Source organism: Podarcis pityusensis, assembly GCF_964106645.2.
Source record: "Podarcis pityusensis genome assembly, chromosome: 14".
NCBI classification, from domain to species: domain Eukaryota; kingdom Metazoa; phylum Chordata; class Lepidosauria; order Squamata; family Lacertidae; genus Podarcis; species Podarcis pityusensis.
Genome location: NC_138039.1, coordinates 23,335,062 through 23,362,657, shown reverse-complemented (window position 1 = coordinate 23,362,657; position 27,596 = coordinate 23,335,062). Strand labels below are relative to the sequence as shown.

General features: G+C 44.1%; 2 protein-coding genes across 8 annotated transcripts; one reads left to right on the top strand and one right to left on the bottom strand.

Moving 5' to 3' along the window:
* Positions 1-690: 690 nt before the first annotated feature.
* On the bottom strand, positions 691-8,716 carry GFER (growth factor, augmenter of liver regeneration). 3 transcript variants are annotated; one of them, XR_013979567.1, is made up of 4 exons: positions 8,163-8,716; positions 4,354-4,562; positions 1,692-3,674; positions 691-1,420 (listed from the first exon to the last, which is right to left on the bottom strand). XR_013979567.1 is itself a non-coding variant. In XM_080981744.1 (3 exons), the coding sequence occupies exons 1-3, from the start codon at positions 8,478-8,480 to the stop codon at positions 3,512-3,514; spliced, it is 690 nt and encodes a 229-aa protein (XP_080837870.1). In that variant the 5' UTR covers positions 8,481-8,716; the 3' UTR covers positions 691-3,511. The 3 variants fall into 3 exon arrangements, 2 of the variants coding, with proteins under 2 accessions (XP_080837870.1, XP_080837871.1); XM_080981744.1 differs by having other exon boundaries at positions 691-3,674; XM_080981745.1 differs by lacking the exon at positions 8,163-8,716 and adding an exon at positions 6,785-7,011 and having other exon boundaries at positions 691-3,674.
* NOXO1 (NADPH oxidase organizer 1) lies at positions 7,003-26,154 on the top strand. Of its 5 annotated transcripts, none has more exons than XM_080981712.1 (10): positions 7,003-7,302; positions 7,408-7,457; positions 18,283-18,526; positions 19,168-19,248; positions 19,687-19,762; positions 20,153-20,333; positions 22,649-22,842; positions 23,878-23,982; positions 24,441-24,558; positions 25,215-26,154. In XM_080981712.1, the coding sequence occupies exons 3-10, from the start codon at positions 18,437-18,439 to the stop codon at positions 25,894-25,896; spliced, it is 1,527 nt and encodes a 508-aa protein (XP_080837838.1). In that variant the 5' UTR covers positions 7,003-7,302; positions 7,408-7,457; positions 18,283-18,436; the 3' UTR covers positions 25,897-26,154. The 5 variants fall into 5 exon arrangements, with proteins under 5 accessions (XP_080837838.1, XP_080837841.1, XP_080837839.1 ...); XM_080981713.1 differs by having other exon boundaries at positions 7,026-7,140; XM_080981715.1 differs by lacking the exon at positions 18,283-18,526 and having other exon boundaries at positions 7,004-7,302.
* Positions 26,155-27,596: the final 1,442 nt, after the last annotated feature.

Genomic DNA, 27,596 nt, shown 5'->3' with positions numbered 1-27,596 from the left:
ACGATGAAACAAGGCACATTCTAGGAATAAGTGAGAACAAGAGGCCTTCAGTTTGAAGGGTTCTAGGTTAGATTTGAATTTATCATTCAATACAGCAGAATCCTAGAAGAGGCTGTTGATGTTTTTAAGTGGATGTACTTATGTGAGAAGATTCTATGATAATTAGTGGGAAAATGACATTGGTGAACTGTCTGCTTCTAAGTCGCTGTAATGAAAGATTAAGAGCTCGGTAGAAAGGAGAATTTGAGCAGGCACCGTTTTCCCCATCTGTTTCACTGCATCTGTTAAAATTCTCCCTTCTAGATAACTGTTAAAGGCACAAAGAAACGACATGCTTTACAGCATTAGATGATTACCCTTCCTTGTAAAACTGCTCCTTTCCCACCCGACACCAATAAGAACATAAACAGAAGAATAGCTCTGTTGGATCAGGCCCATTTAAGACCCAATACCTTCTTAGCCACTGTTTGAGGAATTTTGGAATGTTATACTATTTTCCTACAAACTATTCTGTGTTTTAATATGATGCCTCACTTATCTCTCTGCAAATGTAATTTATTATCTGAATCTGGCTTGCGAATAGAAAATAAAACCACAACCAACTCTCTTTCTCTGTCCCTCCTTCCCTGGTTACTAAGGCCCTACAATGTGGACAAAATGTTTTTTAAAAATTAAAATGGGAGGGAGGAATAAAGGAAATACTTAACTTTATTGTTTGGTCACCAGCCAGGAAATAAATACATTTTTGAGATACACTTTACCAACTGCCTTCATCAAGTGCATTTAGATAATTGACATTCTTTATCGATAAACAGAAATGCCTCAAAATAAATTATATAGAGCAGCTCAACTTTTCAGTCAAGATACAAAACATCACTTTTCCTTCAGCGAAACCTTTAGCCATACAGCCACCACATGGGATTGCCACCTTCTTACCGTGAAAGTGCTTTAAAATGCACCAGCCAGGCTGGAGCCTATTAACCTCACAGGTCATTCTCCCTGGTCCACCTGCTGTAAATTGCAGGATTCTAGTCTGGCTTGCAGTGGATGAAGGTGAAACACTGGCAGCTTAGGGACTGCCATTTCACTGGCTTCTTAGGAGTGTTTCAAAGCACAGGCCCCATCTCCAGGCCAGAACCTTGCATCCCTTTGCCCAGCCATCATAAACCTGGTGCCTTCCTGGTGTTTTTGACAACTCCCATCAGCCCCAGCCAGCACAGCCATTTTGGACTACAACTCCCATCAGTCTCAGAACTGATGGGAGTTGTAAGTGCAAAATACCAGGAGGGAACCAGATTGGCAAAGGATGCTGAAGCCCAGAAGTCTTTTGATCTATATTGTGATGTTAGCCTGAAAGCAGGAGACCAGGAAATCTAGTACAAACAAGGCAACCTATTTGTAGAGCAAGGTACAGTGGTACCTCGCAAGACGAATGCCTCGCAAGACAAAAAACGCGCAAGACGAAAGTGTTTTCCGTTTTTTGAGTCGTTCTGCAAGACAAATTTCCCTATGGGCTTGCTTCGCAAGACGAAACGTCTTGCGAGTTTGTTTCCTTTTTCTTAAAGCCGCTAAGCCGCTAATAGCCGCTAAGCTGCTAATAGCCGTGCTTCGCAAGACGAAAAAACTGCAAGACGAAGAGACTCGCGGAACGGATTAATTTCGTCTTGCGAGGCACCACTGTATTACTAGACTCTTTTCATATAAAATGGCTTGGACATTTAGATTTACTGGGGCAGGGCATATGCAGTCATATGAATGCAGGTTTTGTTAATGAGGTGCCCAAGAGCTACCTGTTTGTTTCCAGTGATGAAACTCACTCATAGATGTTTCTATATACATGGCTATTAAAGTTGCTCATGATGTATGAGGAGGCAAGTGTACGTATCTAGAACCACAACAAACCATGATATAAAAACTATTATTTGATAGTTAACAAACCAGGAACACTGAACCATGGTTTCTTCAAACCACTTTCCCATATTTGGACAAAATGAGAAAATGGAAGGCTTAAACATCTTCCTGTTGTGCTTGAAGGAAGAAGAGGTGGAACACGCAAGCTCATGGCTTGACCCAGCTTGTATATGTAAACAAACCATGGTTACATCTAAATCAGGCCAACAGCTTCACATAATTGTTGCTTAAGTGCAAGTTATCTAAATTTCACTTGTGAGTAAAAAGTTAAAATCTACCCTAAATCAAAATGCAGTACAATTCACAGCTCAGGACTTTCTGCAGCGCAAGACCAGTAATGCCACCCATGTAAAGTGTTTGCAAGGGCCAATGATCTCGTCAAATACTCACTGCCAGGTCTTCAACCCACTGCCAATGCAGGCAACAGGCTGTTCACACAAGGATTCCTACAAGACGTAATGGTCCATCTCTACCTTCATATGCTCAGTGCACAACTATTTCTTACTATAATTTCACAGAACGCCTGACTTCCTGCACACAAAGTTCTGATGAGTTAATAAAACCTTCCTTGAAAAAGGAAGCTCAGTGACTCTTCCCAGTGCTGTAGGGCTAATATGACCTTCATGAACCCCACCTCTCACAAGTTATATTTTAATACATGACATATATAATCCTAATTTCCCTGTGCTTAATCATTCCTTTCATTTATATTACCCTCTTGCCAGACAGATAGAAATCAAAGAAAAATATCTGTTGACAAAGCTGAAATGTGAGACCTAGACTTGCACTCAGAAATTACTTTATTTTCCCTGCTTTAGGACTTCAGCAAAGTTACTGGGATTCTACAACTCTGTAAATTTCTTTGTACCTTAATTAACCTGTGGAAAACATAAGGCAGCCTTCCCCAACCTGGTGCCCTTCAGCTGTTTTGCACTACAATTCCCACTGGCACCAGTCAGAATGGCTGTGCTGAGACCACTGGAAGTTGTAGTCCTAAACAGCTGAAGGGCACCAAAAGTTGGAAAAGGATGGTTTTAGTATCCCTTGAACGAAGAGAGCCCTGCAGCTCCACAGTGGTTAAATAGTACTCTCTTTAAAATAATTTTTAAACCATTCCAGATTACAAGGATAAGGGAAGAAAAAAGACACAACGTAAAATCTGATCATAAAGACAAACAAAATGAAGGCAGATTGCAGAACTGGGGGTGGCAAAAAAAAGTTCTAAAACTTTTCCCCCCAGCCTAGTAGTTCAGTGGCTAGAGAAATGTTTTTCCCTGCCATTAAGAAAGTACTGATAAAAAAAATTTAAGGCAGCATTTGCTAGTAAGTATGTGGTCTGGAAAAGACAACCAGCAGGTAGAAAATTCCCATAAGACTAGCTTACTTCAGGACCTTCTTGTTACTTTTTCCAGAATCAGAAACAATCAGGCAGGACATCTATTCTAACACCTGCACCACCACCTCCTCCTCCTGTATCACCACAACCTCAATACCAAAGATCAATTGTACGCTTCAGCAAAAGTCCATACAAGGCTTGATTTCATAGTTCTTTCTAGCTTCTTTTAATCAAGGTGAACCAATTTTGTATTTGCTAGGATATCTAATCGCAGGACCCGTCCTTCCAGCCATCTCGCCAGCGCTCATCTATAAGGGAACAGTCAAATTCGGGCTTCCCCAGCTTCTTATTGACCTCGTTGTGAAGCCGGCAGAACCACTGCGTCAAATTACGGCGGTTGCTGGCATCAGGTTGGTTTCTTCGTAATCTGTGTATGAGGGAAAACCAAACAGAGTCCAATGGCATTTTTTTTAACTTCCCATTCACCAGAAGTGGCTGGTGCCCCCTAAGGACTGGTGGGGTGCAAGTCAAGCAACCCAACAGTAGGTGAAGCCAGAACCTATAACAGGTACAGCCAACTCCTTCTGGTTCTGTCCCCATCCTCCTCTCTATGAAGTTTTGCAAGGGGCAACACTGAAACTAAGGAGCAGGAGGAAGATGGCAAGCAGTGCCACTTCCCAGACTGGTTGTAAGTAAGGAAGTAGGCAGGTGGAGATTGGCAGAGGGCAGACTGAGGTTAGCAGGGCAGTTCCTCTCTTCCCTGATGGACCAGCCTCTACTACAATCCACCTCATACCAAGATTCCTGGGTTGGGAAGTTAAGAGAGTGTTAGAACAGGTGTGAAATTGGATTATATTCTCATCCCAAATCAATTCCTGGGAAGTGTGGGAATGGCATCACACTCTCAAGAGAGCAGGCTTGAAAATTACAGGCAGAATTGCCAGTGATTTAAGATGGCTCATCACTTGGACCTTATACAGAAACAAGAGCAAGCCTCAAGGTGGGTGCTTAGTGACCTAGTATTGCGGTTAACAGAAATACCATTGTGACGCTAAATGCCACTTCTTGCAGGTGAGGCATGGGACCTACTTGGCTGGTTCACTCACCTGCTTCTCAGGTCCTCTGCACATTCGTCACAAGGGAAAAACTTGGAAAATAAGTTGATGAACTGAACCATGTCTTTCTGCTCAGTTTTAGTGGGCCGATCAGGGTAAAACGCTGCCATTGTGTGAAGAAACGACCACGAATTTCTCCCCAGTTGTTCTCTATCTAAAGGGCAATCAGGAGGTAACTCCTTCTCTGCGGCTCCTGTTTCCTAGATTGGAAAAAACATGTACTCATCAGCAACAAGCCAGAGAAAACACAGAACAGTCCTGCACACTGTGACTCTAAAGCAGATTTGTAAGTCACAGCTGCGTCAAAGGCCCTGCTCGCTTCCCCTTCCACCGCCTATGCAAACTGTCCTCTGTCAGTTTGGGGATTAAGCCAGGTTGGGCAAAGCATACTGTGCCAAGTCACACTGTGATGTCAGCACAGCAGTCTGTGCTGTGATGTCAGCACAGACAGAACACCTCACCAATATTTGTATGCATAGTTTTCAACTGTAATTAGTAAAACTACAGAAGCTATGTCCAAATCTTCCTTATACCCCCCAAGAATCTCTCCCAAGCTGAGCCAGGGCACCAATAAGCGGAACCACAATGGCAGGAATCTCCCACCACCAAGTTTTATGGGACTCCAGAGACAGAGCAGTGTTAGAAACTGGGATAGAAAAGCTAAGAGCCAAATGGCTTCTGGGACTTGGGTTGCGGGCACCAAAACAGAATGTCTAGGCACCACTGGGGGGTGGGGTATTAGCAACACTTTTTATTATTTTGATAAGTATGAACTAATATGCAATTCACATGTGACATATTGTTAATACCACATTTTTAGCAGACATTGTTACTACATGTTTAATTTGGTGTTTCCAATAAAAATATTGGTACCGTACTTCAGTTTTCAAAACACTCTACCGTGAAATTCCTTAACATATTATCTATTCTTAACATATACTTTGAGGCTTCAAAGCACATACATTTCAGTAAACCTTGAGTGTCAGCCAGGAGCAAAAAATGGAACCCAATTTTTTGAGGTGCTTGCAAATGGAGTATCTTTAGGTGCAAAATATGCCTGGTGCCCTGCTAATTTTGAACCCTGAGACAGAGCCACTGCATCCTCAGGGCAGAAAGGCATTGGATCCACTACTTCCTAGAGGCCTGAAGAGAGCTCCACAGGTTTAAATATCTTCTGGGAACAGGTCTTTGAACAAGGAAGATCAACCCATGGTCCCACTGGACCCTGTAAAAAAACTAGATAGAGAAATTAATGGGCATGCCTAACTTAGGTTCTTTAATTCCAGTGGGTCTTATCTGAGTAGAGCTTAGTTGGATATACCTCAGAGAGTTAAACTCTTGGAACTGAATCAGAAATCTTTTAGTTATTTACTGTCAGCAGTCATACCGAACGTTTTTAATGCTCAAGGCAGTTTATAGTCAAGTATAAGGCAGCTTCTCATGTCTCTATAAATTCAACAAGGAAGGAGAATATCTCTGCCCCACGTGATTCATTACACAATGATCGGGAAAAGGCAGGTCATATATATACTTTTTACAACACTCTCTCCCTGTCCCAAGGGCAAGTTCAACCCTGTGACACACCTCTCCTTACATCCCATAATGCCCCATGAGCCACCTGCAGTTTCCAGAAACAACTGAAGAAGTTTTTTTTCCAACAGGCTTTCCCAGCTGAATCAATGGGTCTTTACTGCAAGTGCCCACTTGCTAGGGTTTTAGTCTTGTGCTAAATGTATCTGTTGGTTTGGTAATTTTAATTACCTTTTGTGTGTCTCACCTTGAGATAGTTGTTAAAGAATTGTGCAAGTTGTGTAGCGGTTACAGTGTTAGACTAAGATGTGGCAGACCAGGGTTCAAATCCCCACTCAACTATGAAGCTCAGTGGGTGATCTTAGTCTAGTCACTGTTTCTCAGCCTAACCTTTACAGTTGTTGCGAGGATAAAATGGGGAGACAGAGAGCCATGTACACCACCTTGCACTTCTTAGGGAAAGGTGGGAGACACACAGTGCTTTGGGGGGGGGGGTATGCAGGAGTACACATACCCCTAAACATTTCGTGAATCTTTGTACTTTTGTCCATTTGCTGTATTTATTTTTCCCGATCTGAACTATAAAATGGTGATGTTCTTGAGTGAAAATGAGAGGACCCCTAAACTTTTTTTTTTTTTAAAGAAAAAAGAAGCAATGGCTATACATGTAATAATTAAATAATATCGCGCCATCGAGCTTCTCCCTCACCCTCCACTCCATAACGCCCCTTAGTCCCAAGGCAAGCGGGGGACCGGCTGCTCTGGCCCCTCCCCAAGTGCACTCGCCCAGCTCCGCCCGTCCTGCCTTGCGTCCTCGCGGGGCTCCCAAGGGCCACGGCTCCCTCCTCCCGCCCTCCCTGCGGCCTTCCGGAGCCCCACTGCCAGCCCTCACCAGGTCCGACTGCTTCCTCTGATCCCGTATCCAACTCCTGAAGTCCGTGCAGGCCCGACAGGGCGGCTTCTTCTTCTTCGGCTCGGCGGCCGGCAAAGGCTGCCCCTCCGCGGGTTTTTCAGCCCCGGCCGTCGAGGCGGAGAAGGGGAAAGGGAAAGCGGGCGCCGGTCCGGACGTGCTAGGGCTGGGCGCCGCCATGTTGGGTGCGCGCAAAGCATGCTGGGCCAGAAGGGGCCCGCCCCTTCGAGGGGGGAAAAAGGAGGCTGAGAGTGGTTGGCAATGGCAACTCCAGTAGGCCGCTTCCTAGGAAGGGAGGGGCGCTGTTGTTATTTTTGCAGCCGAGGAAGAAGACCTCAGTATTAATAACACTAATATTCGTATTAAGAATAATATTCTTATGAACAGACTGCAGTAATAACAGTAGATGAAAAATAAGGGAGGAGGTTTCAATTATTCATAATAATATTAATAATGCAGTCTAATTAACAGACGAATAATAATAATAGATGGAAATTAAGGTGTGGTGAATATATTTTTGTTTTTTAAAAAATACAATGTTAGAAAATAAATAATACAATTTACAATTTTTTGCTTTTTATGTCTCTCCCATTCCATTTATCTAGACATCCTCTACAATCTGCTGGGCCTTGCAGTGCCATCAGCTAGAACAATGGTAACACCAGAAATTATTTTCTAACTCTTGTTTACTTTATGACTATATAATTATCAAATGTCAAGCCTAATTAGCATTTAGTGTAATGCCATAAGCTACAGTTTTCTTTACTCTGGAGTAGCTCTATTAAAATTAATAAGCTCCATCTGCATTTAGGAACTCCTATGATGACAATTAATGACAGGAGGAATGACTGAGTTTATTCCAGACTACATGGCTTGCAGGAATGGGTTTTATAATATTTATAAAAGTAAAACAACAACAACAATATGCATTATAATCTTTGCTCAAAGCTGGTGTAGCTAATTTGAGGCTGTGTACACACCATATATTAAAAGCATTGTCACTTCTCCCCTGTAAGAACCCTGGGAACTGTAGATTACCCTTCTACCGCATAGCTACAATTTGCAGCACCCTTTACAAACTGCAATGCTCTACCTCCACAGTCAGTGGCAGTAACGTTTGTGAATAGTAGTTGCTGGAAGATGCAGGAAGGGAATACAGAATGCTCTTGTTTCCACAGGCCTCTGGTTGGCCACTGTGAGAACAGGATGCTGGACTAGACAGGCCAGTGTGGCCTCATCCAGCAGGCACTTCTTATGTCCTTACATGGTTCAAGGGAAGAGATTGTGAGAAGGCATCTTCCAAAGCAATCCCACCCCGCAAATAACTTTGGAGCCTTCTTGCCTCTAGCCTAGCCCTCACCCCTTTTCCTGTTTCTGCTGGAGTCTTCTTTTGCTTGCCACGCCTGCGGGCTCTCTTCCGGCCAACGCTGCCAATGGCAGATCTTAAAAACATGGGGTCGGTGAGATTTGGCAATCGAAGCACCTTGCGCCTGCTGGACCTCCTGAGCGGAGGAGGTTGTGTCTTGCTCCTCGTGAAGTAGGGTGAAATGTGAGGAGTGTTGCAAGCTGGTGCAGAGGCAGAAGGTTTGGCCGAGATGGTAGGGCATGGCTTCTCTGTCAGGGGCTTCCTGACCCAGTAGAACACCAGCATCAAACGCCTCCTAGATGGGTTGGACATGCTGAAGAAGGTGCTGGAGGCCCAAAGACCAGGGTGCCTTCAAAGCGGAGGACGCAGCAGGCAGTTGCCTATCAGTGGTGCCAAATCCAAGTAAATGTTAGCTCCAGTCCTGTTAAATCAATCCAGCAATTATGAACGTTAAATAAGGGATTAATTCCTCAGGCAGTATGAAAAGACTCTATGTGGCTTTTTAATAGCTGGGAAGCTCCCAACTACTGCCACTGTTGACAGCCTGTTGCCCCTTATCTCTGCTTGAATGGGTTATGTCACAATGGTTCCTTCATCAGGTGTTTGTGAGCATGACAGTGCTGTTGGGAGTTTCAGCAATGAAGGCTCAGGCATAACATACTGTTTGAAAGTCTGAACATTTCCTCTTTTTTTATTTAACAAAATTTATATACCACTTTTATAATTTATATACAAATTATTAGGAGAGTAAGTTAAAAATATACTGTAGTTTATTCACTTATAGGCTAGTTGACATACTTTATTCCTTCTTATACTTCTATCCCACCTTTCCTCCACAGAGCATACACACTTCAGCCTCCACCTTACCCATTTTATCCAGACAGCAATATTGTGAGCTAGGGCCATAGCTCAGTGGTAGAACAACTGCTTAGCATGCAGAAGGCATCAGGTTCAGTCCCCAGCATCTCCTGGTGGGACTGGGAAAGATCCTGCCTGAAATCTTGGAGGGCTGCTGCCAATCAGCGCAAACCAAGTATCTTCAGCCTTTGAAGACCCAGGACCTCCTTTTAATCATACATGCATTTGGGGACCCATTTCTTAATCTTTTCCCATATATTTGCAGGGTGGTAGCGCTCTTGTTGCCACCCACCTTGGATCGGGCTGCAGCATGTTAGTGGGTTCCAACCCACCAGCTCAAGACCAGTGGGGTAGACAATACTGAACTGAATGGACTGGTTTCATGTGTTCCTCTGTGTTGGGCTGAGAGAAAGAGAGGAACTGGCCCAAGGTCACCCAGTGGACTTCATGGCTGAGTTTGGGATTTGAACCCTGCTTTCGCAGGTCCTAGTCTAACACATCCAAAACATCTGGAGCATTCCAGCTAGGGTGAGGATCATGCCCATGGTTTCTCATCTGAGCCTTGTAAATGGTGCTGAGCCTTTGCTTCCTGGTTCTAAGATGTTTTGGCAAGTGCGGGGTTTCTTTGAATTTTTTTCCTCCAGAAGCCGAGCAGAAGAACAAAGCTGACATGTTAGAGCCTCACTGAATGTGACTTTTCCAAATAAAGAGGAAATGCATCACCCACAAAAAAAGACATTGATGTGCATCAATTTTTCATATGCTAATTTATTAATAATAATAAAAATAATTGAATTTATATCCAACTCTTTCTTCCAAAGGAGCTGAGAATGGCAGATGCACAGTTTAAAAGCCAGGCCATTCTATCTACAACAGTTAAAACAGTTAAAAAACAATTATAATTAAAAACATGTAAAAGCAGTTACAGTTTAACATTCTTCTATCCAACTATCTTAGGGCAGAGGCGGAACTAGGCTCCTGTGTGTTCTTGCCATGGAGCCATATTGGTGCCCGCCCCCATCTCTTGCACCCTTGGCAGGAAACTGCATTAGCCCCTCTGAATCTAGAAAGACCATGGACCAGAAACTAAAAAAGTCACAGTTGGGCTGCTGCAACGGCTGTGGAACTGCCCATCAGCAACAGGGCAGAGGCTCCAGGCCTGAACCTCATGCTGAATTTCTGCTTTGACCTCCAGAAACATGGCACATGTAGCAAGCCGATGATGGAACTGCCCTGACAACCTCTCTAAGCTATCTAGGAAGGTTTTTAGACACTGATGTTCTCCCATTCCCCTAAATGACCAGGACAGCAAATATCTAGCAAATGTTTAGGTTGGGCTTCTGAGTCAGAAAGGTGTTTTCCCAAGGAAATAAGATAATAAATTGTGGCAGACAAGTAGAACATTTTTATTTTTACTTTGTTTTCACATATGAGGAAATCAGAGCATGCAAATTCACACTCCAGGTTGCTGTAAGTAATTGCAATCTTTGGCCTATATTGAGCAGGACCCCCCACCTGCGGCAGAGTGCTAGATGGTTTTTTGATCTCTTCCTGATCCTCATAAAGTTTCTTTTGGTTGCTAATTGTTTAGTTGAATTGAATGGGCTCATCTTACACATTAATATAATGTTATCTTTTAAGCTAGACAGCATCCTAAACCTAGACAGCATCCTAAAAAGCAGAGACATCACCTTGCCAACAAAGGTCCGTATAGTTAAAGCTATGGTTTTCCCAGTAGTGATGTATGGAAGTGAGAGCTGGACCATAAAGAAGGCTGATCGCTGAAGAATTGATGCTTTTGAATTATGGTGCTGGAGGAGACTCTTGAGAGTCCCATGGACTGCAAGAAGATCATACCTATCCATTCTTAAGGAAATCAGCCCTGAGTGCTCACTAGAAGGATAGATCGTGAAGCTGAGGCTCCAGTACTTTGACCACCTTATGAGAAGAGAAGACTCCCTGGAAAAGACCCTGATGTTGGGAAAGATTGAGGGCACAAGGAGAAGGGGACGACAGAGGTCGAGATGGTTGGACAGTGTTCTCGAAGCTACCAGCATGAGTTTGAGCAAACTGCGGGAGGCAGTGGAAGACAGGAGTGCCTGGCGTGCTCTGGTCCATGGGGTCACGAAGAGTCGGACACGACTAAACAACAACATCTTTTAAGCATGTATGGGATGGAGCTGGGTATATAACTCTGATCCAACAGGACTCTTAGTGTTCTTAAAACATCTGGGGGGCAGTCGATTGGGGAAGGGTGTGGTAGGCTTTCCTTTTGAGTTAATATGTATAGATTGCACTTGGTGTAATAGGGTGTGACCTATTTTCAGGGTGTGACCCCTGAAATCTTGGAAGGCTGCTGCCAATCAGCGCAAACCAGGTATCTTCAACCTTTGAAGACCCAGGGCATCCTTTTAATCATACATGCATTTGGGGACTCATTTCTTAATCTTTTCCCATATATTTGCAGGGTGGTAGCGCTCTTGTTGCCACCCACCTTGGATCGGGCTGCAGCATGTTAGTGGGTTCCAACCCACCAGCTCAAGACCAGTGGTGTAGACAATACTGAACTGAATGGACCGGTTTCATGTGTTCCTCTGTGTTGGGCTGAGAGAAAGAGAGGAACTGGCCCAAGGTCACCCAGTGGACTTCATGGCTGTGTTGGGATTTGAACCCTGCTTTCGCAGGTCCTAGTCTAACACATCCAAAACATCTGGAGCATTCCAGCTAGGAAAGGCTGCTGTGGAATTGCTTACTGCTGACCTGATGCAGATGGCAGGTCTGAGTACCTACAACTGCAATTTCCATTCTTTATGGTGCATGGGCAAAACTCTGCAGAAGTTCTGAAAAGTTCTGAATTGCCTTGATGCTCTGCCACTGAGCTATGCAAATTGACTCAATAAACCACACTAGGATTGCTCTGTTAGCTGCATATGTTGGTTGTATCTGGGTGCTAGGCAGGGGTGACCCATGCAGTTTAGCTACCTGAGGCAAAATGCTCATTGCCACCTTCTGGCCCCACCTGCTGCGTTCCACATCTGCTGCTGCTGTGCCCCAGCACTTGCCGAACTTGGCAGGAGGCAGGGTATTCCTTAAGTTGTTGCTGCTTGCTTGGCTTCTCTGCCCAGGTGGAAGCAGTGGAACAGGTGGGTGAAGCGCTGCCTCTTGCATTCTGCTGCCAGATATGCAACTTGGGTTGGGTGGTGGTGGTGCTAGCAATGGAAGAGCAAATTCAAGAATCTCCAAATTTTAGATCCATGTTTTCTGTTTATATTTATTTTCTTCTACATTCAACTGCTACCTTGTAAGACTGCCTACTTTTGTGTGTGCACACACTTAATTTGCAGGTGATACTGATATTTGCACTGGACACAGTAGAAATGTATCAACTTTTATGATTATTTTTTACAGGAAGGATGTGAATTTCCAAGGGCCCTGTAAAGTCCAGAGCTATTATAAGGTTGATCTGCTTTTAGGGTGGGGATCATTCACATGGTCTCTCATCTGAGCCTTGTAAATGGTGCTGAGCCTTTGCTTCCTGGTTCTAAGATGTTTTGGCAAGTGCGGAGTATCTTTGAATTTTTTTCCTCCAGAAGCCGAGCAAAAGAACAAAGGTGACATGTTAGAGCCTCACTGAATGTGACTTTGGGTGAGGGTGGGTGTTACTTTTCCAAATAAAGAGGAAATGCATCACCCACAAAAAAAGACATTGATGTGCATCAACTTTTCATATGCTAATTTATTAATAATATTAATAATTGAATTTATATCCAACTCTTTCATCCAGAGGAGCTGAGAATGGCAGATGCAGAATTTAAAAGCCAAGCCAAGCCATTCTATCTAAAACAGTTAAAACAGTTAAAAAACAATTATAATTAAAAACATGTAAAAGCAGTTACAGTTTAACATTCTTCTATCCAACTATCTTAGGGCAGAGGCGTAACTAGGCTCCTGTGTGTTCTTGCCATGGAGCCATATTGGTGCCCGCCCCCATCTCTTGCACCCTTGGCAGGAAACTGTATTAGCCCCTCTGAATCTAGAAAGACCATGGACCAGAAACTCAAAAAGTCACAGTTGGGCTGCTGCAACGGCTGTGGAACTGCCCATCAGCAACAGGGCAGAGGCTCCAGGCCTGAACCTCATGCTGAATTTCTGCTTTGACCTCCAGAAACATGGCACATGTAGCAAGCCGATGATGGAACTGCCCTGACAACCTCTCTAAGCTATCTAGGAAGGTTTTTAGACACTGATGTTCTCCCATTCCCCTAAATGACCAGGACAGCAAATATCTAGCAAATGTTTAGGTTGGGCTTCTGAGTCAGAAAGGTGTTTTCCCAAGGAAATAAGATAATAAATTGTGGCAGACAAGTAGAACATTTTTACTTTTACTTTGTTTTCACATATGAGGAAATCAGAGCATGCAAATTCACATTCCAAGTTGCTGTAAGTATTTGCAATCTTTGGCCTACATTGAGCAGGACTTTTGACCATGGATGTTTCTGCAATCCTTTCTTTATAGTGTCCATACCAACTTTCTCAAGGGATAATTTCTCTTCTCCATCAGCTTCCAATGAATCCCAATGGCTACTTGATGTCTAGAATGGGATATTTTTTGATTCAGGAAAGATCTAAGAATATTAGAAGAGACCCACTGGATCAGATCAAAGCCCATTGTTGCACAAGACTTCCCAATCAATGATGGTCACATTCACACCATGCATTTAAGGTGTTATGATACCACTTTAGCATGGTATGCTAAAATAACTTTAATATAGCTTCCCCCAAAGACCGCTGGGAGGTGTAGGTTGTTAAGGGTGCTGAGAGTTGCTAGGAGACCCGTATTTCCCTCAAGGAGCTACAATTCCCAAAGACGTTTATCAATCATATTCCCAGAGAACTCTTCCCAGGAATTTTTGGGAATTGTAGTGTACCCCCTCACAGAGCTACAATTCCAAGCAACCTTAACAAACTACAGTCCCCAGGATTTGGAGGGTGGAGAAAGAAGCTGTGTGCTTGAAATGTACATTAATTGTGCCCTAAATGTATGGTGCAAATGTGACCTATGTCTGTGTACTTCTCACTACGTGTATTCATGTTCATGGGGATCATAGAATCACAGAATTGTAGAGGGAGAATTTATGAGGGAGTCTGTTCAACTGTCAAGCAGCTCTTACCCTCATGAAGTTCTTCCTGAATACTTTGTTGTCGTTTAGTCGTGTCCGACTCTTCGTGACCCCATGGACCAGAGCACGCCAGGCACTCCTGTCTTCCACTGCCTCCCGCAGTTTGCTCAAACTCATGCTGGTAGCTTCGAAGACACTATCCAACCATCTCGTCCTCTGTCGTCCCCTTCTCCTTGTGCCCTCCATCTTTCCCAACATCAGGGTCTTTTCCAGGGACTCTTCTCTTCTCATGAGGTGGCCAAAGTATTGGAGTCTCAGCTTCAGGATCTGTCCTTCCAGTGAGCACTCAGGGCTGATTTCCTTAAGAATGGATAGGTTTGATCTTCTTGCAGTCCATGGGACTCTCAAGAGTCTCCTCCAGCAGTTAGTCATTCACAATAGCCTTTCTTGTAATTTGAATCCATTGGTTTGGATCCTTCCCTCAGGAGCAGGAGAAGCCTGTGTTGTCAGATAAAGTATAATGGATTATTTCTCAATATTGATAGAGCACCAGAGAATTCCTGGGTTTGCAACCCTTAAGGTGGCCCTTTAGGATGCCTTTCCTGAGAGCAGGGGCATGCACACCATGGTTTTTAAGCACATTCTCTGCCAATTAATCCTGGGAACTGTAGTATTCCCAGCATTTGTTAATTGTAAACCACAGTTCCCAGGATTCTTTGAGGTGGGAAGGGGAATGTGATTTATACATATGGTGTGTACGCAGCCTTAGACTTTGGAACAGATGGCTTATTTTATTTATTTATTATTTATTTCATTTATATCCCACCTTTCTTCCAAGGAGCTCCAGGTGGCTTATAGGGTTCTCCATTTCTTCATCACAACAACGCTGCAAGGTAGGTTAGGCTGAGAGGGAGGGACTGGCCCAAGGTCATCCGGTGAGCTTCATGGCCAAGCTGGGATTTGAACCCTGGTCTCCCAGATGTTGGTCCGGCACTCTAACCACACTGGCTTTTGGGGGCTTTCCCTGTTTTTATGGAAATGTGCACCCCTTCCCTTACTTTAAAATGTGGTAAGCCAGCCTAGTTAACTTGAGGGGGGCCTCCTGGTCATTGTACCAAGTGGGACACATGGACATTTGCCCCAGATTCCTGCCCTGATGGCTCCACTGCCTGAGAGGACCGTCAGATCCTGGAGCTGGCCTGGCCCCACAAGAACCCTTAAAGGCAGAGCGTTGGTGGAGCCAAGTCAGCATTTTACCCTTGCCAGATAGACCTATTTCATGAGCAGATCCCACTGTGGCTAATTTGCTCTCTTTGCCCAGTCAATAATTCTTCAAACTTTTGCTCACCGTTTGTACCACTTCCTGATTCTCTGTCCGTTCATCAGTCCCCCCCACCCCAATGTGTTGCAACAATATACTTCAACCCCTTAATAATTAACAGCACTTGTCCATCAGCATTGTCTTCTGGCCATCTTAAGGAAATCATATTGACTTTGCAGTCCTGAACACCCTCCAGAAACTGGGTTTTGCCCCTCAAGCCCTTCTAAGACTGGGCTTGGGCCAGGCAAAAGCTACAGTCAGGCAAAGAATATTAGACACCGAGAGACAACAGGACTGCGCAAGGTGCCCGACTATAAAATCGGAGAAATCGAGAGAGAGATATAGCCGCACCGGCAGCATATCTCGTATCTAGAAATGCAAGAAGGGCCTTTACACTCGCCAGAAGCTTGGCTCTTCCCTCGCTGGTCCTGGATGGAGCCTTTAGAAAAGTCCCGTATGCTCAGAGACTTTGCACCTGTCCATTGGGAGAGATAGGAAGCCCAGAACACTTGTTCTTTAGATGTCCCTTTTATGAAGAGGCACGTAGTAAGATCATTGATCCCCTACTGGTGAGGCTCGCCGACCTCCCGCAAAAGCAAAAATTTGACCTTTTCTTGTTAGGCAAAGATCAGAAGATGACCTGGATGGTCACCAGATTCTGTGTACAGATCTGTAGGCGCAGACCATCACCCAACTCAAAATAGTCCGGCATGAAAATCCCCAAACTCGATTCCATGGGTGACACTGAGTCAACTCCCTGGGATAGTTTATTGTTGTACATTGTTTTTAAATTTATTGTTGTACATTGTTTTAATTGTCTGTTTTACTTCTGTGACTATACCCCCAAGTGTGTTTTATAAGCTGGTCTCCGACTGTAATAAATTATCTTTATCTTTATCTTATATTGACTTTGCAAATACTGCCATACCTATCTGTTTCTTTGGGGGAATTTCTTTAATTTCAGTGTTTCCTTGTCAATTCAGAAACGTGACAAGGTTACGTTGCGCAATGGATTCATTGGTGAGAGAGAGGAGAAAAAGAAAGGAATGCAAATTTGGGAGGGGAGGAGCAAATAGCTGAATAATTGGGCAGTGCTTTTGTTGTTTAAAAAAACAGGTGTCTTGATCAAAGTGCCATGGCTGCCATGGGCATAAGAAAAGGGGGGAGTGGGTACACACCAAAACCACTGAACAAACCTTGTGAACCATCACCACCAACCACAGTGCAAAGTTCACTGTAATTTGTACATCATCCTTCAACCTGGCACCCTCCACATTTCTCAGCCTAACCTACTCCTTAGGGTTGTTGTGAAGATTAAACGAGGATGGGGAAACCATCCTTTGAGAAAATGCAGTTTTGTTGTTGTTTAGTCGTTTAGTCGTGTCCGACTAGCATAGAATTGCAGAGTTGGAAGGGACCCAAGGGTCATCTAGTCCAACCCCCCGCAATGCACAAATCACACCGAAATCATCCTCATTGCAATAATAATGTTTTGGACTACTGTACATTATTTGCCTCTCTGTCCGCTATGTAACAGTTTACAAAATTAATGTAACTTAAATTCATTTCAATGTGAAGGAAATGTCAAACTGATATGGAAAAAAGTCACTAACTATGTATCATTTGCAGACTTAAACAAATAACAAAGTTGTGAATGAATTTTATTGTATTCACCTGATGGAGTTCCTTTCCTGACCACAGATGAACACACAAGCTGCAGCAGTCTCTGTTTCCAATTTTGTTTTTATCAGAATTCCCTAAAATTCCTACTCATGATAAAACAACTCCCAGAGATTGGAGGTTCAGAGCATTGGGAGTCAGCTGGCTTGGTCCATATGAATGAAGTGTGTGTGGGGGGGGGGGGGTATTTAGGATGCCTCTTTCTTGAGTTTGGATTGGTGGAACAAATTCTGCTCCCTCCCCCTCCATTATCCCTGTGTGTCTCTCTTTCCCAATACGGAAGGCTGGGCGTGGGGAGGCAGGTTTTGGATCAAAAGCAGGTCAAGGGCATCTGCCTACAAGGTGCAACGGATGATGTCACAATTAAAGGGCATCTTGTATCAACATGATTTTTAGTAAGCTGGCAATCCTCATCAGCAGAAGCACTAGGGCCAACTTGTGCATTTGTTTCTTACAGACATTTCTGCTTGTGATATATCTTTTTATCATATATGATGCTTTAAAAAAACTCTTTCTTCTATTTTATTTTTATTTTGAAGTAAAACTGGGTTTTTAACCTAGTTAAGATTGACCATTAACTTTGCAGAGTAATTCAGTCTTGGAAGCTGCCACAAAGGGAGCAAGGGATGGTACAAAAAAAAATACGCAAAAATGAACCCAAAAGAAGTAACCTTTTCAGCTTGCTATAGCCAGTGCAGTAAAACTTCTCCCTTTAATGTGGAATGAGCTTTCTGGGACAGCAACTAGGGGGAAAGTGCTGTGTTGTCGGGGTGTGGATAAAAGGGTTGTGACTCAGTGGGAGAGCATCTCTTTTGTATGCAAAAAGTCCAAGGTTCAACCTTCAGAATCTTCAGCTAGGGCTGTGAATGCCCCCTGCCTGAAACCTTGGAGAGCTGCTGCCAGTCAGTGAAGACAATACTTAGCAAGATGGGTCAAGAGTCTGACTCATAAATATAAGGCAGCTTCCTATGAGATGTGAGCCTGTGTGTCCCTGCTCCTGACCCTTTTGAATGTGCCAAGGGCTCCAAAATGTATTGGGTTAGCAACAAACAAACAAACAAACAAACAAGATTGATCTCCTGAGAGATGGCCTTGTAGGGGGTCTGGGCTCCATATCTTCCTCCTTTCCCCAAAGAATCTCTCCAGGGTTGCCAGACTTTGGAACTTCTGGGCGGAGGAGGAAACCTGAGTTTCAGAGCCAGCTGGGAAAAGTTGGCCCCTCCTCCCTGGGTGCTCCTAAATACCTGGCCTGCAGGAAGCAGGTGCTTCAAAGAGATTTTGCAAGACAGATGGAGCATCGTCCTCTTGGGGAGATGAGCAGCGGCAGGTTTCCCGTGGAGGTGAAAGCAGTGGGCTTGCTGAAGCACAGAAAACAAAAGGTATTTCAGTTGCCCCTCTGCCTCTCCCACAGTTAATGCATGTGTGTTGGGTCTGAAAATATTTTTAGGTGTGGAATTGATTTCAATTTGTTTTCATATATGGAGCTGATTTGAATTGTTTATGGGGTTTTTTTATACTGTGAAATAACTCTAACAAAAATCATAGAATCATGAGTTGGAAAGGAGACAAAGGATCATCTAGTCTAACCCTCTCCAATGCAGGAATCACAGCTAATTCCCTGACAGATGGCCATCCAACCTCCACTTAAAAACCTCCAATGGAGACTCCACCACCTTTTGTGGTAGTCCGTTCCACTGCCGCATGGTTGCTGCCACCAGAAAGTTCTCCCTAATGTTTAGTCAGAATCTCCTTTCTTGTAATTTGAACCCATCGGTTCTGGATATTACACTCTGGAGACGCAGGAAACAAGCAATCTGTGTGACAATCCTTCTGATATTTGAAGAAGGATGTCATATTACCTCTCAATCTTTTCTTCTCCGGGCTAAACATTCCCAGCTCCCTCATCTGTTCCTCATAAGTCTTGGGTTTCCAGAATGTAGTGTAGCTGTAGCACTGAATAAGAGCTGGCTGGGAGACACTCAGGGCCTGTAGGAACCATCTGCTCTATTTCCCTCCCCAGGTATGGATGCTTCTTGTCTCCTGGTCAGATCAAAACAACATTCTCATCTACCGGGAGTTTGAAGAATTTAAGAAACTCCATGTAAGTTTTCTTTTGAACGTAAAGGGAGTAAGATTTGAAACTGGGGAGACCAGTTTCCCCTGCTTGTGCACAATGATTTCTCCTCTGTTGAGAAGCATGATAGTACAGTGGTGCCTCGCAAGACGAAATTAATCCATTCCGCGAGTCTCTTCGTCTTGCAGTTTTTTCGTCTTGCGAAGCACGGCTATTAGCGGCTTAGTGGCTATTAGCGGCTTAGCGGCTATTAACGGCTTAGCGGCTTTAAGAAAAAGAAAATGAACTCGCAAGAACTCGCAAGACGTTTCGTCTTGCTAAGCAAGCCCATAGGGAAATTCGTCTTGCGGAATGACTCAAAAAACGGAAAACTCTTTCGTCTAGCGAGTTTTTCGTCTTGCGAGTTTTTCGTCTTGCGGGGCACCACTGTACTCATTTTCCCTTCTTGTTTCTCCTATCACTTAGAAAGACTTGAAGAAAAAGTTCCCTATTGAAAGTGGTCTCTTGAAGAAGTCCGACCGGACCATCCCCAGGTTTCGAGGTAAAAGGGGAAGAAGGGAGGCCTTTCATTAGATTTTAATTTTACAGTGGTACCACGGGCTACATACACTTCAGGTTACAGACTCCGCTAACCCAGAAATAGTACCTCGGGTTAAGAACTTTGCTTCAGGATAAAAACAGAAATCGTGCTCTGGCGGCCCGGCGGCAGCAGGAGGCCCCATTAGCTAAAGTGGTGCTTCAGGTTAAGAACAGTTTCAGGTTAAGAACGGACCTCCGGAACGAATTAAGTACTTAACCTGAGGCACCCCGGCGCCGCATATGCTTAAGACAGCCCTGAGTATAAAGGATGGGGGATGGGGGAGGAGGTGCTGCCAAGAGCCACCACAGCATCCCTTGATGGCTTTCCCACTTCTGTTGTGTCCCCTCCAAGATGTAAATGTGATGCTGAAGAAGAACCAGAAGTTGAGCAGGTGCCGGGAGAGTCTGATGTTGTTGGAGATTTACTGTCAGGAGCTCCTGAAGACAAAAGCCAGGATCTCCCAGGGAGAGGATGTCGTCCATTTTTTTGAAGCACAAAGCCGAGATATGGACCCTTCTTTTCCGGAGAACAGGTACCGTCATTTTTTAAGAAATGAAAGTATATATATCTATTTAGAAGGAATGGTGTCTCTGTGTGCATTTTATATATCTAAAGGTGGGGTTGTTATTTGGGGGGGTTTGCAACAATTCATTATAATATGGAACTTGCCCTCAGGTTTACAATCTAAATGACACAACAGAAAAGGAAAAGGGATGGGGAGGGAGGAGAGGGAAAAGCAAACTCAGGCAACAGGACAGCCTCTTTGGATATGTTAATGGTCGCAGTTAACTGGCCAGCTAAGGCCCTTAACTTAAAAAAGTAACTGGTTTGGCTGGCTCTGCAAGTTTTCACTTATAGATTTTAACCTCACAGATACAGGATCATAGGTTTGGAAGGGATCTGTATCATTCCAGAATGACCCCCAAAACCTATAAAAATTCTGGTAGGGCTCTGTCACTCCTTGGCCTGGTGACCAGCCTTCTGTGACAAAAGTCAATTCATGGGTCAGAGCTGCTTGCCAACCTTCATCTCTCACCTTCACAGCACTCATGTGTGTAGTCTAGAACAAAGCAACACCCATCACTGTGGCTTGTCTGTTCAGACCAACCCTAAAGCCAAGTCAAACCGCTGTTTGCAAACCCAACTTTGGCTTGCCAGCCCCTAGCAAACCAGTGGCTTGCCACTTCCAATATTATGCCAAAATACAATGAAGCTTCCCAAATGTTGGAAGTGATTCTGTGTCTGAATTTAGCTTTATTCATTGTACTGGTTTTAATTCTCAGGGTTGCACACATGGGAGTGTTGTGGCAAGGATGAGGAAAGGATGGTAAATGGATTGAGCTGAAATAAAAACCTTTTAGTTATGACTCTCAGAGCTGCCTTCGTGATCTGCTGACTGTCGTTTGCAAACTGACAGATGTAAGAGTGGTCATTACAGATTGGCTCCTGAAAGCTTCCCCCCACCCTTTTCCTTTTTTTGGTAGCTGAAACTGACAAATTAACTTTTGTATGTTTTCAAAATGGAAAATGACATGAACTACTGCAGAGACGTGCACATTTCAGAGTAGGTTGAAATAATAATTGCAGCAAAATGCCACGTTGAAGGAAACTGCTTAGGATCATTGTGCATGCGGGTTTTTATAGAACTGATCTGTCAAATTAATTGATTGAGATACTTTGAAGATTCCTAACTGACAAATATCTCACTGGCCTGCAGCCAACATGGCACCAGAGTTTTCTTTATGGTTATATGAGTTTTAAGCATTTGTCTTAATTCTAAGCAGTGACATATCAATGAGCCATTGCTATTGATAGGCCATGTTTTCATAGAATCATAGAATTGTTGAGTTCAAAGGTACCCCAAGGTTCAACCCCCTACATTGCAGGAATATGCAGGTGTTCCATAAAGGGAATCAAACCCGTGATGTTGCCGTTATCAGCACCACACTATTTTGTTTATATGCTTTCCTACTTTCTTTGCATGCTTTTATGTACGGGGAAGTGCCCTGAGTGGTGGAGCATTTATTTATTTTTTTGCATGCAGAAGATCCCAGGTTTGATTCTCAATGACATTTCTAGGTAGGGTTGGGGAAAAGCCCTTGCCTGAAAACCATAACAGCTTCTGCCAGTCAGTGACAGGTGACCATGGGTCTGAGTCGTTGCTTCCTATATTGCAGTCTGCTGCTTTTCTGATGAGATGTTTTCCAGGATTCCAGCCTTGAAAGACACCAAGTAATATATACTAGGCAAAATCTGCATGGAGAGCTTCTCCTGCAAGTTCCAAAGATCTCAGAAGGCCACTCTGGAGAGTGACTCGGAGCAGGGCTTTAATGCAGCTGCCTCTGTTCTGTGGAGTAGCATTCATGTTGAAATACAACAGACAGCCACTGTCTACACTTCCCAGAAACAGCTGAGGCATTTTTGTTCCAACAGACTTTCCCAGCTAGGTAAACGAGTCTTCACCGCGTGTTTTCACTTGTTAGGGTTTCAGTCCTCTTTCAAATGTATTTGTTGTTTTTGCTGTTGTTGTTGTTGTTGTTTTAAACTGTTTTAAATTATCTTATGTGTAAAACACCCAGAGACACTGATTCTGAAGGGAGTTAATAAATTAATTTCAATAATAGTAATAAACTGTGTCACCACGGATGAAATTAGACTAGAGACCAAGCTCACTGAGAATACAAGTTTTCCCGATCTGCTGTAATTTCTTTGGAATTTATTCCAGTTCAAAAAGGGACATAGAATCCTAGGACTGGAGTTGGAAGGGATCCCCCGCAAGGGTCATCTAGTCCAACCCCCTGCAGTGCAGAAATCACAGCAGACAAATCATTCCTCCCACTTTTGCAGCATTGTGATTTTGCCTTCTGAAATGGGCCCAGGGAAGAAAGAGACACCTTTGCCACCCAGCACGACCATCACACAGCCGGTCATGTCCCAGAGTTACAGGTGCATTGAAGCCTATGAGACCAAAGACACAAGCAACAGGCTCTTCAGAGCCACCAAGGGGGAAATACTTGAAGTCCTCATGAAAGACAAGACAGGTATGCTTCTTTACTCCAGTTCTGTATGCATAGTCAGCCCTGTTTAGGGACGTTTTTAATGTTTGAAGTTTTATTCTGTTTTTAATGTTCCATTGAAATCTGCTCAGAGTGGCTGGGGAAACCCAGCCAGATGGGCAGGGTAGAAATTTGTTATTATTACAGTGGTACCTCGCAAGACGAATGCCTCGCAAGACGAAAAACTCGCAAGACGAAAGAGTTTTTTGTTTTTTGAGTTGCTTCGCAAGATGAATTTCCCTATGGGCTTGCTTCGCAAGACGAAAACGTCTTGCAAGTTTGTTTCCTTTTTCTTAAAACCGTTAATACCCGTTAAAACCGTGCTTCGCAAGACGAAAAAATCGCAAGACGAAGAAACTCGCAGAACGAATTAATTTCGTCTTGTGAGGCACCACTGTAGTATTATTATCATCATCATCATCATCATCATCATCATCATCATTGTATTATTGAATTGTAGCGTTGGAAGGGACCCCAATGGTCATCTAATCCAACCTCCAAACAATATGCAGGAATCACAGCTATTTTCTGCTCATCAAAATAAAAATCGCAGAGCAGTTCACATATAAGAGCACAAAATACACAGCATAACAGCTTTCGCCAGCAAACCTCCCGCTGTCCCATGTCCGCTGCTGATGCTTCATTCTGGAAAACAGGTGCAGCGCCATGGCTGTGAGATTTGAGCTACAAATCAGGAGGTCCCAGATTCAAATCTCATTTCTGCCATGAACTCACTGGCTGGCTTTGGACAAGCAGGCTTCTCTCTGCCACCTCCCTTTTTATTTATGAGAATAAAAATATCTAGTTTTTAAGGTTGTTGTAAGGATTATTGACAGAGGTGGGAAATCTGCGGCCCCTCAGATGTTGCTGACTACAACTCCCATCATCCATGCTCTCACAAAATTGGGATTAAGTGGTGCAGTTGACCCCACACTCATCAGGTTCTGTCTTTAAAAAAGGCACACTGGGGGAAACTTGCAGATGGCCTCAGCTTCCTTTCAGAGTGATTATTTTTTGCAGGATGGTGGCTGGTGGAAAACTACTGGAAACAAATTGCCTGGTTCCCAGCCCCGTACCTGGAGGAGACGGAGGAGGCAGCTGCCACCGAGGAGACAAAAGAGACAGGTGAGTCTGGACAAGTCTCTCAAGTGACTCTGATGCTTTCTCATAGAGGGGAACATCAGGCAGGTGCCTTAGTTGCTAAGTCAGGTCACCTCTACCTCAGGGTTGTCTATGCCAACCTCCATCAACCAGGTGCCTTCCAGCTGCTTTGGGCTACAACTCTCTCATCAGCCCCAGCTTCATACAGCTATGCTGGCTGGGGCTAATGGGAGAGAGACAGTCCAAAACATCTGGAAGCAAATCCCCTAATGTATGGCTCTTTATACACATTTTTTGGGTTAAAGAACAGCACTTCAAGATCCAGAAATGCAATATGGAGGACAGCTGTGCTTCGGTTTACATATTGGTTTGGGAAGTTGCCCTTCCCTGTCCCAGTTGCCTTTCTTCTTCCTTGCTCATCTGGTGTATTGTTTAAGAAAACAAGTAGAGAGCTGGAAACAGTTCCTCCTCTTTTCTTTCAGGGATGCTGTATTATGTCACACGGGCTTATGAGGCCAAGAAGTCAGATGAACTGTCTGTGAAGATTGGGGTTGTGGTGGAAGTGCTGGAGAAATCAGATGATGGATGGTGGCTTGTTTGGTAAGCCAGTGGGGCTGGGGCTGTTCGTGGATCAGGATAACTTGTCTGCTAGTGGTCCAAACATTGGTAACTGCAAAGTTTGATTACTGTAATGCACTCTGTATGGAGCTACCCTTGAGGTTGGTTTGGAAGCTGCAGCTGGTACAGAACTCAGCAGCTAAACTGCTGATGGGCACCAAACATTGTTGGCATATTATTATCATCATTATCATTATCACTGATTTATTAACTTTCTTCCAATAACAATGCATTTTACACTAATTAAAAGCAAGTAATCCCTCCCTGCCCAATCCCATACACTTAAAACAAGACTGGAGAAGACTGAGAAATGATGTGACAGCCATCTTCAAATATCTGAAGGGTCGTCACGTGGAAGATGAAACCACCATCAGGGATGCCTCTTAGTAACCCAAAGCTTGGAGATGCTTGGCACAGATGTCATCTGTGCCATACAAAATAAACTAAAAAACAGTAGAATGAAAGGTTCAGCCCTGTGAGAGGTAGCCTGCTATTCCAAGCTACACAGCAACATTCCCCACCCCACCCCACCCCCGACTTGCAAAAAATGAAAATGAAAAAAACAAACCAACCCATTTTTGTCATCCTGGAACTTATTTTGCTTTTAAAGTGACGTTTTTGCATTTTTGGTCTTTCAGGTATAACGGGACAACAGGCTACGTCCCTTCCATGTTCCTCCAGCCATACAGAAACCCTCACAGCAAATTCTTGGCTCTCGTCAATAGCAGCCTGTGTTACTCTATGCCAAACCTATCTCAAGCTACTAGTCCCTTGAGTAAGAGCTCCCCAAGCCAACAGAGAGGCTCTTGTGAGGGTGCTGCCCAGGTTCTTTCAACCAATACGACGATGGAAATGCAAGAATACAACACGCCCCCAAGTAGAATGAGATCCCACTCTCTGAGTGTGTCTGTGGCCGTAGCCACGTCTGGGCTGGCAAGTGGGGTGGACTGCCTGTCTGACAGCTCAGGAAACGCGAGTGGACAGGGATATGACTGGCCCCAGAATCCTAAAGTGAATAGGGTGAGGAACAGCACCCCTAGAGAGACCCTCCTCCTCCGTTCCTCAAGGAGTCATGGCTGTCTCTCCCCGCCCCTGGAGAGCAAGCATCGAAGCGACTCTGGCTTTGAGGAGCAACCGTTGGGCTCGTCTGATACTTTGCTTCGCTCCTCAGATTCTGAACCCGCTTCTGGTCATCCAACGATACCCCCACGCCCTCAGGCCCATGAAATCCTCCAGAGGTGCACCACCATCACCAGAAGAGCCCTGCGAGGGGCTCTGGCCAGGGCCAGCCCCACTGCATCCTCTCAAGCCTGCCATTGAAACGGCAACATAGAGGGTGCAAATCAAGGGAGGTAGCAGGAGCTGGTCCAAAACACAATGGGGGGGGGGCGAGTGCCAGTACTGAGCAAGGCAACACACGCAGCCCTACATGTGTGCATTTAATGCTTGGAAAGTGGGTAAAATGGAAGCGACTCTTGCAGGCCTCTCTGACTGATAAACAGGCTCATTTAGCTCGATACAGAAACCTTCCCCAAGCTGGGGTGCTCCAGATGCTTAGAACTATAACTCTCACATCAGCCATACAGTGGTGCCCCGCAAGACGAATGCCTCGCAAGACGAAAAACCCGCTAGACGAAAGGGTTTTCCGTTTTTCGATGTGCTTCACAAGACGAATTTCCTTATGGGCTTGCTTCGCAAGACGAAAACATCTTGCGAGTCTTGCGATTTTTTTCGCTCCCCCCCCCCTTTTCCTAAGCCGCTAATAGCCTTTTAGCTGCTAAGCCACTAAGCCTTTAATAGCCGCTAAACCGCTAATAGCGCTAATCCGCTAAGCTGCTAATAGGGTTGCTTCGCAAGACGAAAAAACCGCTAGACGAAGAGATTCGCGGAACGGATTAATTTCGTCTTGCGAGGCACCACTGTACTTTCTGGGGCTGATGGGTTATAGTCCCCCCCGCTCCAAAACTAAAAACCCAATGGCTGCCTGATTACGTAGGGCTGAAAGTACCACCCCGTTAAATGTGTGGTTCCTCATACTTTGCCTTTGGACTAGGGCTGGAGAACCTGTTGCCATCCAGATGTTGGACTAGAATTTCTTGGACATGCTGACTGGGATTAATGGGAGTTGGGAGTAATCCATCACTGCCCCTACAGTGATAGTTAATGCTAAGAAGGCAAATTAATGCTAATTTGAATGGAGTTGTTTTCTCAAGCCACCAATGACTGAAATTCTTCTCCACTGTAGTGTGCAATTTGACTTGCTTGCTTGAGCAAGCTCAACATCTTTTATCTGCGGCAGAGTGCTAGATGGTTTTTTGATCTCTTCCTGATCCTCATAAAGTTTATTTTGGTTGCTAATTGTTTAGTTGAATTTAATGGGCACATCTTTCACATTAATATAATGTTATGTTTTAAGCATGTATGGGATGGAGCTGGTTATATAACTCTGATCCAACAGGACTCTTATAGTGTTCTTAAAACATCTGGGGGGCAGTAGATTGGGGAAAGGTGTGATAGGCTTTCCTTTTGAGTTAATATGTATAGATTGCAGAACTAAGTCTGTAAATACATTTATCATACAAGTACTGTATGATTTTTTTTCTAATTCACTTGGTATGTTATTCTCTTTAGATGCATTTCTAAATATGTAAGTATTTAAAAATATTTAAAATGATTATTTTTAAGTATTTAAATTGGTTGTGTTACGTTTCAAGCACTTGGTGCAATAGGGTGCATTTAAATAAAAAAAATTAGCCAATCCTTTCATATCCTTTTGATTCACGAGGCGTATATTTTTAGGACCCACTTTATTTCTGAGATTTTAAGATGCTTTAAACTGCTTTAATATTGTGCTGTAATTGTTGTACCCCCCACCTCGGGGGCTCAGAACAAGACTGAACACCAAGCCACTGGATACCTTGAAATGGAGGATCTGTTTCACTGCAAGTGTTATGTGGTGGGCCGGGCTGTTGACAACCCTTCTTTCACCTCCTCTTTTTTTGCTGCCCATGGCCTGAAAG

Bases quoted from the DNA above. Each gene is read 5' to 3' on its own strand.
- GFER (XM_080981744.1), bottom strand. From the start codon at position 8,480: ATGTCCAACCCATCTAGGAGGCGTTTGATGCTGGTGTTCTACTGGGTC. The intron at 4,563-8,162 runs GTGAGGGCTAGG...TTTCCAATCTAG, and splicing joins CAGCAGAAACAGGAAAAGGG to GAAACAGGAGCCGCAGAGAA. The intron at 3,675-4,353 runs GTGAGTGAACCA...CCTCATACACAG, and splicing joins GCAGAGGACCTGAGAAGCAG to ATTACGAAGAAACCAACCTG.
- NOXO1 (XM_080981712.1), top strand. From the start codon at position 18,437: ATGGAGCATCGTCCTCTTGGGGAGATGAGCAGCGGCAGGTTTCCCGTG. The intron at 20,334-22,648 runs GTACCGTCATTT...CCACTTTTGCAG, and splicing joins CCTTCTTTTCCGGAGAACAG to CATTGTGATTTTGCCTTCTG. The intron at 22,843-23,877 runs GTATGCTTCTTT...TATTTTTTGCAG, and splicing joins CCTCATGAAAGACAAGACAG to GATGGTGGCTGGTGGAAAAC.